This window comes from Odocoileus virginianus, chromosome 13 (assembly GCF_023699985.2).
Source record: "Odocoileus virginianus isolate 20LAN1187 ecotype Illinois chromosome 13, Ovbor_1.2, whole genome shotgun sequence".
Classification (NCBI taxonomy): domain Eukaryota; kingdom Metazoa; phylum Chordata; class Mammalia; order Artiodactyla; family Cervidae; genus Odocoileus; species Odocoileus virginianus.
In genome coordinates, this window is record NC_069686.1 from 51,457,269 (window position 1) to 51,470,007 (window position 12,739).

Consider the following 12,739-nt stretch of genomic DNA (forward strand, 5'->3'; position numbering starts at 1 on the left):
AACTCAATGGACATGAGTTTGAGTAAACTGGGAATTGGTGATGGACAGGAAAGCGTGGCCTGCTGCAGTCCATGGGGTCGCAAAGAATGAGACACGACTGAGCGACTGGACTGGACTGGACTGAATTGGTTTCTTTCACGTAGCACCATGTCCTCAAGATTCATCCACATTGAGATATTGCAGAGTATCCTGTTTGAAGACTGAGTAAACATATAGAGTAACATGGAAACTTAGATTACCATGTGTGAAATAGATAGCCAATGGGAGTTTGCCGTATGACTCAGGGAACTCACACTGGGGCTCTGTAACAAGCTAGAGGGGCAGGGTGGAGAGGGAGGTAAGAGGGAGGAAACACATGTATACCTGTGGCTGATTGCAAGTAGATGTTTGGCAGAAACCAACAAAATTCTGTAAAGCAATTATCCTTCAATGAAAAAATAAATTTTAGAAAAAGATTGAATAAACATTTTGTTGATTCATTTGTCTTAGACATTTAGATGTCTTATCCGTCTCTTTAATAGAAATGTCTCCTATGAGAGTGTCAACCCTAGGAGAAGAGCAATGCTGTTATTGCCAACTTATGGTACCTCTGGTATAGTGCTTTCCAGAGAGATGTTCATAATGTATTAAACAACATGCTGTATTTGAAGGAATAGTTTAGTTTTCCTCAAAACTATCTGCATGGCTATGTTAAAAGAATAAAAAGTAAATATGTTAGTATGATACTTGTTAGGAAAAAGCACCCCAGTTTTACTTTGTATGTATGTACATTTTCACTTCCCTGAGGTCTTGAGCCCTGAAGCACCTCGTTTCCATGTATTTATTGATATTCTTGTTCTTAAATCAACAATCTGTCAGTTTTCCCTTTCGAAATTGAATCTTTGGATTATAACCTGAGTTTTTTTATTTAATATTTTCTAATCAACAAATGTTAACTGTTCTTTTATTGTTGTTATGTACAGTTAAGATTGGGAAATGGTAAATCAAGAAATTCAGATTTGGGACTTCCCTTGTGGTCCAGTGGTTAAGAATCCACCTTGCAATGCAAGGGTTGTGGGTTTGATCCCTCGTCAGGGAACTAACATCCCACATATCATAGAACTACTAAGCCTGTGGGCCTCAACTACTGAGCCAGCCAGCACACCACAACTAGAAAGTATGTGCTGCAAAAAAAGATCCCACGCAACACAGTGAAGATCCCACATGCCACAACTAAGACCCGATGCAGCTAAATCAATAAATATTGGGGGGGGCGGGATTCAGATTTAAATCTGAAGACCTAGTTTTTCTATTTTCCCAAGTTTACAAAAGATTTCGTAGGCATTCTCTCATTTAATCATGACAGTTAACCTTAGAGGATGATGTTCCAATCTTTTTTATTATTATTATATTCAAAAAGAAGAGGGACAGGTTTAGAGAAGACAGGTAACTAGCCTTAAGGTGTACAACTACTAAAGTGGGCCTCTCTGGCCCTAAAGCTGATGATCTTTAACCAGTACCCCGAATTATCAGGCATTCAGATTCTTCTTTTTACTGCCTAATTTCAGTTTCATCTGATTTGTATGTATCTGCAGGTTCCAGAACAGCGATGGAGAAATTAAGTACTTGCAGTTAGCTGAGGAGTTAATTCGTCCTGAGAGAAACACGTTGGTTGTGAGTTTTGTGGACCTGGAGCAATTTAACCAGCAACTTTCTACCACCATTCAAGAGGAGTTCTATAGGTATGGTATATTAATCTTTAAGTAGACATGGAACCTGGGAAGCCACCTCTTGTTGGAATGGAAGTGTTAATTTGTGAGGATAAAGGGAGGGCAGGTGTCACAGAAGCCCTTTTTTACAGCCAGTGGTCATTTTAGTGCTGCTCTGAGCTAATTTAGGCCTTTGTGGGGTTGACTAGTTTTCACATGCAAATATTGAAAATCTCTGCTTTCTATTGATAGTTTTTCCAAGTGTTAAGAGAATTGCTTATTTTGTGTCAGGCATTCGGTACTATTGCTGTGTCATTCATTTAATCCATTCCCCATCCCATATTAAATAAAATCCCTTGAAACATTTTAAAAGCCAAAGAATATTTGGGGGGCAGAAGTTAGACATTAGGCTTTTAATCTGCTTTTGATTGCTATATAAAGCAAGAAACATCTTTCTACACAGAATTCTGTCTTCATTTGGATTAAATAAATGTGACAATCTGTATAAATAAAATCAGGTTAAAATAAACACTGTGGACAGTTATGAAGGAGAAATGAAGACCCAGGAATAAGGAGTCACAGTCCTGTTTTTTCACCTGGTGGACTGGGAAATGGGTTTGTCTCAGTGTTTCTAGTTATATCTGACTATCAAGAATGGCTAGAAGGATAAGCAGTAGAATTTATTGTGAATGTATGCAGTAGGAAAAGTTGTCCTGACAAGTGAGAGGGAGGTAGAAAATTGGGCTGATGGTAGAAACACCTACGTCCATACCTCATGCACAGACTCTGCTGCACAGTTCTGTCTCCTGAGAGTAGCTGATCCTTCAGAGGACTTCCAGATCCTACTGCGTAAGCCAAGCTACTGCAGCTGTTTAAAACTTAACTCAAAAAAAAAAAACTAAAAAAAACTTAAGGGGACCTGCACACACCCACCTAACCAGTTAGGTGAAACGTTTCTGCCAACTTGCTCTCACATCAGTACACAGATTCCTTCCCTACCCTTATCCATTTCCTGTCAATCAAGAATTAAACCTAGAAGAATATACTAGGCCTTGACACCAAATGGGAGGCTGCTTTGCTATTAAAAGGTAGTACACTGCCCAGGTTCAAGAAGAGTAATCTTGGACAGAGGAGTGGTCTGTGGTGTGCCTACTAAATGATTATTTAAAAATTATAGATATCAAGGAATAGCACTTTATATTTGGTGTTTGTGTTATCTTAGATGTATTTGTGGTGTAATAGAGGATTAAAGAGGTTCCTGGACCAGATGATAGAAGAGTCCTGAATAATTACATTCTAAAGCTTGGATGTAATCAGATGAAATTCCTTGGTTTCAGCTATTGGGAAGCATGAAAGGGAAAAGAGGGCTTGGTAAGCCTCTTAAAGTTGTAAGTTGATTTTCTTCTTGTTTGCTTTTCAGAGTTTACCCTTACCTATGTCGAGCCTTGAAAACCTTTGTCAAAGACCGTAAAGAGATCCCTCTTGCCAAGGATTTTTATGTTGCATTTCAAGACCTACCTACCAGACACAAGTAAGAAACTCTTTGAAAGGAAAAAGAATTCACTGAATAGTATAGCTGTCACTTGTCAGAAAGCTCAGAAGGTTGTAATCTTATATCTGTAAAGAGTTATACCCACTTATCCAGAACATTTAGTTTTGGAAAAATCTATATTTCCAGGGAAATGGAAAGGGAAGTAAGTTAGTAAAGTCATTTCTAGGGATTATAATACTTTAGGACACCTTTTAAGGGATGTTTACGTGAAAGCTTAATTTAGAGAGAAAATATGAAAAATGAGAGCAGTCACAAAAAGTAATGAATTGTCAAGAGCTTAAATAGCATAACTTTTAAACTGTTCTCCTCTTTAGCAATTTTTTAAAGAATAAATTTATTGGAGGAAATTAAAGTGATATTTTGAAAACTTTACTAAAATTACCTATAAAGTTATCAAGTTATTTACTATAAAATGAGTTTCTGAAATAAAGTGTTTTCTAAGCCTTCAAGTTCAAACAAGTTTGCCCCCATGACAACTGTACAATAAAAATACTTATTTAGAAATGTAGGTTAGCAGAAAATATATTTGCGTGTGTGCTCTGTCACACAGTTGTGTCCAACTCTTTGTGATGCCATAAACTGTGGCCTACCAGGCTCCTCTGTCCCTGAGCTTTTTCCCAGCAAAAATAACTGGAGTGGGTTGCCATTTCCTCCTCCAAAGGATCTTCCCAGTCCAGGGGTCAAACACACATCTCCTGCATTGTATACAGAGTCGTTACCACTGTGCCATCTGGGAAGCCCCTGTTTTATAATTGTAATTGCATTTCTTTCATGTCCTTTACTTAGGATTTTTGGTGGCTTTTTTGTTTTTTTGGTTTTTTATTATTATTCACTTATGTATTTTGTTGTGATGCATGTACATTATACTTCAGGAATGGGCATATTGACTAAATCACTCTTTTAGGAGAGTCTAAAGAATACCTTGTCTCTTATTGTTTTAAGCATAAATTGTCTTTGACTATCCTCTCATTAAAAGTGAATATTTTTAGTTTGGAAATGAACATTTACTAATGCAGTATCTTTCTTTAAACAGAATTCGAGAGCTCACCTCATCCAGAATTGGTTTGCTTACTCGCATCAGTGGGCAGGTGGTACGGACTCACCCAGTTCACCCAGAGCTTGTAAGCGGAACTTTCCTGTGCTTGGACTGTCAGACAGTGATCAAGGATGTGGAACAGCAGTTCAAATACACACAGCCAAACATCTGTCGAAATCCAGTTTGTGCCAACAGACGGAGATTCCTGCTGGATACAAATAAATCAAGATTTGTTGATTTTCAAAAGGTATTCTGTTTAGATCAGATTCAGCCTATGCTAATAATTCACTTCTAGGCACTTGCACTTGTAATTATTATTATAAGTTTAACTTAGGCAATGTTGTAATTGCCTAAAGATCCGTAACTTACATAAAAACTACAAGTTTAAGCTAAATGTCTTGCAAATTTCAATTATCAGTATATAATGTGTTCTAACTTTTAGTATCTTGGAAGCTCCTTCAGACAAATAAAACATATTTGTCAAAGAATAAACAGTAACTTGTTATTAGTTATCACTATAAGTTAGAGTTATGGAAACTGAGACTTGGTATAAGATTTGGAGATGGTGGTTAAGCAGGAGGAAGCATAAGTAAAAGGACAGGTGAAAATGGACATGCTTGTCAGTAGCTGTGGGGATTATCATGATTAAAGTAGAAGAACCAAATTGGAGATCATCTGAGAGATGATTTGGTATGAGGCATGGAAGTACTTGGATCCTCAAATTGAGAAGTTTGGACCTGTTTTGAAAAGCAAGAGGAATACGTTTTCAGATATGTATTTTTCTTTGTTTCAGGAAGATTAATGGGACAACAGTGGTAGTATTTAACTAGAGACTAACAAGCAGTTATGGTTACCTGGGCAAGAGATAGATGGTAGCAGTTAAGAATGAAGGGGCTAAGTCTCTTCAGGACTGAGTAACTCTGGAATATGCAAGGAGGAAAGAAAAGTTGCAGTAGCTCAAGCACTAGAAGAATGAGTACCAGACTAAAATAAATAATATTAAATTCAACTTTTAGTCTTTACTTAGTTTTCTTGTATTATTTTGATACTTGGTTAGTAAGAAGCCTGTACTCTACCCACAACTTTGGGTAAGAGATGCTTTGTATCTGATAAAGAACTTGATATAAAAACCAAATACCAAAATATGAATTTAGGTTGTGGGGGGAAACAGCTGTAATAAAGGACATTCTTGACAATTGGGGAAATACGAAAGTGGACTGGATAATAGAAGACATGGAATTAAATACTTAACTTCTTGATGTGATTGATGGCATTGTGGTTACATAGGAGATTGTCTTTATTCTTAGGAGATGAGTGCTTTAATGTCTAGGGGTAAAATACCTTGATTTTTGCAACTTCTTTCAAATAATATAGTAAACATGTGTATCTTAAGTAATGTTAACAGTTGCACTGAGGTGGAGAGTATTATAGATGTGAATTTTTCATAAAGTTTCCCTGACAATTTAGAGGAGGATGGGACCCAAAGCACAAAGTAAATTTCAACAAAGTGAACAAAATATGTATTGTTTAATGAGAGTAAAAGTGAAGTTGCAGTTTTTAAATAGATGTAATATCTTACCAAATTGAAAAGAGTTTTATGGTAGAGAATTTTTAAGATGAATGTTGGCACATGTCAAAAGTCTGCCAACTAGTAAGATAATTTAGGATATATCAATATTTGTGCATTTAATTAAGATCACATGGCACTTGAAAGAGATCTCATCCTTGGCCATTTATTTGTCTCTGTTATAGGTTCGTATTCAAGAGACTCAAGCTGAGCTTCCTCGAGGGAGTATCCCCCGTAGTCTAGAAGTGATCTTGAGGGCTGAAGCTGTGGAGTCAGCTCAAGCTGGTGACAAATGTGACTTTACAGGGACGCTGATTGTTGTGCCTGACGTGTCTAAGCTTAGCACACCAGGTCAGTAATCTGTGGCTCCAGTTTAACAAATTCTGTTATTGCAGAACATCTAGCTTCTTGCCTCTTCCTTATTTTTGGCTACCAATCAGAGTGAGCAAGGAACTATAATGCTAACAAAGACTAACTGGTTTTGCTACAGAACCTACTGTTCTGAAATTTTCAAAGCTGAAATGAAATTTTTAGATTTTTAAGTTTCATTTATCTGAGCAATTTTGATTATCAGTACCTTCAGTATTTGAGCTATGAAACAACCTATCATTTAATGTTTCAGGAGCACGTGCAGAGACTGATTCCCGTGTGAGTGGTGTTGATGGATATGAGACAGAAGGTGTTCGAGGCCTCCGGGCCCTTGGTGTTAGAGACCTTTCATACAGGCTGGTTTTTCTTGCCTGCTGTGTTGCACCAACCAACCCAAGGGTGAGTGTCTTAGTAGAATGGCAAAGCTTCAGAAAGACATTACCTGAGGCCGCTGCAAATTCAGTGTTAAAGACAAGTGTTTGGGTTGAGATTTGCGCTTTAGTTCTAAAACCAGATTTTTTCGTGCCTTGTCTTCCTGACCTTAAGGAAAAGTGTTACTTATTTTTGTGTGTTAAAGTTCAGTGCTTTAAGCACATTGGTGTTATATTACTAATGGTGGTTTTTCTGGAGGTGGGGGTGGTCTTGTTTGTTTTTTAATTGTTACAGTTCCTCTGTCATACTCCTTGAGAAAGTACAAATAGAAAAATTTTGTAACCTGGGAAATAGCTTATAAATTACTCTTCCTGAGAGTGATTGACCCCTGGTATTATAGTTGTTGAGAACTTTATTTTGTTTGCAGGATGGGAAAGCAGTGAGAAAAATTTTGGAAAATAGTCCAGTGTTGGGAAATGAGGAGTGAACATAATATTCTGTGCATTCTCATCTTCATAACAATGATTACCATTTTATTATGGCTCATCTCTTGAGCATCTGGATTCATTTAGATAGCAGTGCAAAACAATGGTAGCTTTTTTTGTTATTTATAAATCACTGGACAGATGACAAGCTCCTTGGAATCCTGGTTAACTTAGGCCATACTGCTTAGATTTTTTGTTTTTAAACCTTTACAGTCAACAGATTTTGACCTCCCAGGATGTATTTTGTTTGTGGTGATGTTTCTTATCTTTCGCTTTATTTTGACTATTTTTATACTACTATTTTTTTCCTGTCTTCTCCCCCTCAGTTTGGAGGAAAAGAGCTCCGAGATGAGGAACAGACAGCTGAGAGCATTAAGAACCAAATGACTGTGAAGGAGTGGGAGAAAGTGTTTGAAATGAGTCAAGATAAAAATCTGTACCACAATCTTTGTACAAGCCTGTTCCCTACTATACATGGTAAGAAGTCTATCTGTGAAATAAGCTTGAAGTCAAAGTACTGTTTGTAAAACAGCAACATGTAACTTCTTAAAATACATAAATCAGATGTTAAAAGGTTTTTAGTGGGCTTAGAAGGGATTTTAAAACGTCATTTATAAAAGGACAGATATTACATGATTCCAGTTAAAATGAGATACTTAAAATAGGTAAATTCATAGAGAGAGAAAGTAGAAAAAGATTACCTGCTGAGGAGAGAAATAGGGAATTGTTTAATGGATAGAATTTGTGTTTGGGGTTATGAAAAGTCCTAGAAGTGAATGGGTGATGGTTGTAAAAGATAGTGAATGTACTTAATTCCACTGAACCCCTTAAAAGTGGTTGCAGTGGTTAATTTTATGTTGTGTGTATTTTGCCAGTTTTCTTTTGGAAAAAGAAAAAGTCATTTAGTCGTCTTTTTCGGACTTTAGGACAAAACTGCATGTAAGAGTATTCTGATATGCCAGATTAATATCCTGATCTCTTTTTTTTCTGGTTAGTTTTCACAATGGGAAGAGATTTCTTTTTTTTTTTTTTTTTTTTTGGTTATATGTACTGTGCCTAAGCCTGGCGTGCTGCAGTTCATGGGGTCACAAAGAGGTAGACACAGCTTAGTGACTGAACAACAACTATGCCTATATCTTGTGGTTTCTACTTTCACACTTTCTTAGCTCTTGGTTACTAGCTGCTCACTGTCATTAAATCCCCTTGCACATTGAAGGATGTGACTATCTTTTCAGGTCTCATGCTTTATTTTTTTTTTTCCATCCCTCCATATTCAGTTGAAGTAATGGCAAGAGTTAATAAGATTATGGTTATTTGCCTTAGGTATGTAGTTTTAATCATTGAAAATTAACCTTTTTCTCTGCTTAAATATTTGGTCAGTGAAATTGAACTGAAATCCTTAATGTTAATAATCCTTTGTGGATTTTAGCGTATCCTCCCTTACAATGAGTAGGTATCAAATTTTTATACTGTTCCATTCTCCCACCATAAGTTAATCCATTGCTATGTAACAAATTATCCCAAACTTAATGGCTTAAAACAGCAAACATTATCTTATATAGTCTGTCAGTCAGGAATTTGAGAGAGACTTAGCTGTGTGGTCTTGGTCAGTCTTTGTAGATTTTGTAGCCAGGATGTCACCTAGGGCTGTAGTCATCTGAAGACTTGACATGAGCTGGAGGATCCACTTACAAGGATCCACTCACTGCTTATCTGTTAGTGCTTGTTAGCTGGAAGCCTCAGTTCCTTACTGCATGAATCTCTTCACCGGACTATTCCAGTGTCCTCATAGCACAGCAGCTGGCTTCCTTCAGAGCATGCAGTCCAAGAGAGCAGAGCAAGGAGGAAGCAAAATGCGTCTCAGGACCTAGTGCTGGAAGTTATACACCTTCACTTCCACCATATGCTATTTGTGGGAACCAAGTTACTAAGCCCAGCCACACTTACGGAGAGGAGAATTTTAAGCTCCATCTAGAAATGAGGATTATCAAGTAATTTGTGGGCTATTTTAAACTACCACACCTCCAATGCATTTGTTTCATACAGGTTATAAGTCAGAAAGTTTGTTTTTGGAATGGATTTTAAATTTTCTGCTTCTAAGGAAATTTTCTGCTTTGTGTACATGTGCCAGCATTTCGTTCATGGCATTCACAGAAAGTCATAATAATTAAGACAGAAGAATGTTTCTTCCAATATCACATTTCTAAAATTTGGTGTTGTGTGTGTTTTTTTTTTAATTGTTCATTTCCGTCATACATTCAAAAACAGTTCTTAGAAGCAGCTGTAGGTCACATTCAGCATCTTGCCTAATTCATATCAGTTCAGTTAGCTTGTATTTATATTCAGCATGGGTCACTATTCCTTATACAAAAGAGGTAAGTCATGGATCATTTCCTGAAACTCTTGATAGAGCTGTATAACCTGCAGTTGGAAAGAACTAACAAATATGGTAGGCTGTAGTGGACATAGTTTATTTGTGGGGAGGGGTATTTGAGAACTGTGACATAGAGAAAGACTTTGTGTAGGAAGCAGGACTTATAGACAAGGAAAGACTCTTAGATTGGTGAGCATCAGCATCTGTTTCAGGTGAAGGTATTAGTACAGTGATTAGGTGACTTTGCATTCATAGGACGAGAACAAAGATCAAGGTGAGAAACCAGATAGATATTTTTACTCTGGTCTTAGCTTTGCTTCAGCTGCCTTTGCTTTTGGTTGGTAAACATGCCTTTGTAGTGTCCTGTGAAATTGTTTAAACTCATGTTGAAAAATACCTTGGGTTTTTATTTCAGGTAATGATGAAGTAAAACGGGGTGTCTTGCTGATGCTCTTTGGTGGTGTCCCAAAGACAACAGGGGAAGGGACCTCTCTTCGAGGGGATATAAATGTTTGCATTGTTGGTGACCCAAGTACAGCTAAGAGCCAGTTTCTCAAGTAAGTGTTTGCCTGAGATAGTACAACAAAGAAAATAATACGCATAGTTGCAGGCTTTCAAAAACTCTCTTAGGTTAAAGTACACCTTAATTCGTTAAGGAGAACGTAACAACATTTCACAGATTTTGGAATAAGTAAAAATTGTAATTACATTCCCACACAGAATTCTTTTAATCTTTGTATTAAACTCTTTGAATGTATGAATATATATATATCTCCATGGTTATAAGTCACAGCATGCATATTTTTAATTTTAATTAATACCTTAAATACTTTTCGATGTTTCTCTATTTTCACAATGGTTTTTTGTTGGCATATTATAGCTTAAAAGATAATTCCCCTACCCTGATATTAGACAGTTTAACAGAGTAACTTATTTTAATGATCAAATACAGTGAACATCATAATGTGTATAAGTTTTTATTTTATTATCTTCCTTTGGGTAAATTCCTAGGCATAGGATTGCTGAGGTTAAGAATACAAATGTCTTCACGGTTCTTATACAGGACACAATTTCCAGAAACAGTGTGATAAAGATGAGGCATTTTATGCTGAACTTACCAGTATGAAGTTAGCAATTTCTGCTAATTTTTATTAATTTTTTTTCTGCTAATTTTTAAAAGCTATAAATACTTGCTTACTTTCAGACTTTTAAGAAACTTAGAGGTCAAGATAATGGCAACCAGTTTTTGAGCACCTCTTGTGTTCTTAGTGCTGTGTGTGTCTGTGTATGTGTGTATGTGTATTATGTCATGTCCTGCCAGCATTCAGACAGGTATATAATATTCTCTTTTTTTCCAGGGAGGCAAACAAAACTCTGAGTCTCAGTAAATTGTCTAATTCCTTAGAGCTGACAGGTGGCTCTAAGCCATGAATATTAGAATTCAGCCTTTGATTGCAAAGCATGTGCTCTTCATACTGTATCAAGCTGCCTTTCCTTTATTTGGGAAATTTTTAACTTGGCAGTGTTCTAGAACATAAAATTTTTAGCTGGAGCTTTAAAATTAAATATTATTTCCTTCAAGTATATCATGGACTGAGTTCTAGACTTGAAGATAATAGTCCTGTGTTAAATGAATTCTCTTTATTTTTCTTCATTTCTGTTGCTCCTGCCTCCCATCTCTCCATCACCACCACAAAAGATGTACTAGTGTTGCCTCTGAGCAGTATTGTATTGTACCTGATTATATTTGCTTTTTAACAATATTAAGTCTTCTGATCCATGAACATGGGTTATCTTTCCATTTATTTAGGTCATCTTTAATTTCAGTAATGCTTTGTAGTTTTCAGTGTATGTGCTGTGCTTCTTTTATTAAATTTATCCCTAAGTATTTTATTCTTTATGATGCTAATATAAATGGAACTGTTTTCTTAGATTCATTTTTGGGTTGTTGCAAGTGTGTGAAAATACAACTATTGGTCTTTTATCTTGCAACATGAACAAACTGATTTATTCTGTTTTAGTGGACTTATTAGTTGTGTTTTAGTGGATCTAACTTGTCTGCAAGATCATGTTAAATGCAAATAGTGATAGTTCTTTTTTCTTTCAAATATGGGTGCCTTTTTCTTTTTCTTGCCTAATTGCCCTGGCTGAATCTTTCAGTGTAATGTTGAATAGAAGTGGCAGGAATAGACCCATAAGTCTTATTCCTGTTCTTAGGGGAAAAGCATTCAGTCTTTTACTAGATAAGTATGATGTTAGCTGTGGGTTTTCATAGATACCCTTTAGCAGGTTGAGGGAAAGCCTCTTCTAATTAGTTGAGTTTTTGTCATGAGAGGGTATTAGATTTTTTCACACTTTTTGCATCTATTATAATGCTTTTTATCTTTTTTAATATGGCATATTACTGTTTCTTAGTTGTTAAGCCAACCTTACCTTTTTGGAATAAATTTCACATCTATTTTATTTTTTTTGTTGTTGTTGTTTTTTGTTTGTTTGTTTGTCTTCATTTTTTAAGTGCAAGGTCTTCTGGTTTACTTCTGGATTACTGGTGCCAAACTGTTAATTGATGTTTTTGTCATGTATGAATTTCATCTTCCTTTGACAGGAATGGATTTAGCCTATTCAGAAGACCAAAGGAGAAAAGACTTTCTATTTGGTCTATGGCATATATCTTTATTGCATTTTTTTAATGCCTTTTCCAAATGTTCTCTTAAATTCTTACTTGATGTAAATTCTTAATTGATGTAAACTGTATCAAGCTGATAATCCTGAAAAGGATGCTTTGTAATCATATATTAATGAATATGATAACCTTGAACAGGCACGTAGAGGAATTCAGTCCCAGAGCTGTCTACACCAGTGGCAAAGCGTCCAGTGCTGCTGGCTTAACAGCAGCTGTTGTGAGAGATGAAGAATCTCATGAGTTTGTCATTGAGGCTGGAGCCTTGATGCTGGCTGATAATGTAAGAACATTTTACCTGATTAGATACAAAGAAATCAGAATACCCCCTACCCTATCAATAAAGACCTATAAGTTTCTATTAAGGTGTTCTTTTTCAAGAAAAAATAAAATACTTTCAGTGAATAATTTATGGTTTTATTAATCTAGAAATTGGGATTATAATCATTAGTCAGCACTTTCTGAACTTCTGTAGACTATATTGCCTGCCCTGAGCTTGTTTGCTATGACTAGTATGTCTCAGCACTTTCTCCTTTCTAGACTGTGATACATCTGTGAGTATATCTATTGCATTTTGCATGTATTTGTCATAGATCAGTTAGATCTGTGAATGCAT

General features: G+C 36.1%; 1 protein-coding gene across 1 annotated transcript in view; it reads left to right on the forward strand.

Moving 5' to 3' along the window:
* Positions 1-12,739, forward strand: part of MCM6 (minichromosome maintenance complex component 6) — a 35,286-nt gene that overhangs the window by 3,414 nt on the left and 19,133 nt on the right. The window contains exons 2-9 of the mRNA XM_020886166.2: positions 1,575-1,721; positions 3,109-3,219; positions 4,274-4,523; positions 6,029-6,194; positions 6,466-6,611; positions 7,396-7,546; positions 9,859-10,000; positions 12,265-12,406. Of these exons, the coding sequence (XP_020741825.1) occupies positions 1,575-1,721; positions 3,109-3,219; positions 4,274-4,523; positions 6,029-6,194; positions 6,466-6,611; positions 7,396-7,546; positions 9,859-10,000; positions 12,265-12,406 (1,255 nt within the window). The remainder of the gene's footprint in view (positions 1-1,574; positions 1,722-3,108; positions 3,220-4,273; positions 4,524-6,028; positions 6,195-6,465; positions 6,612-7,395; positions 7,547-9,858; positions 10,001-12,264; positions 12,407-12,739) is intronic.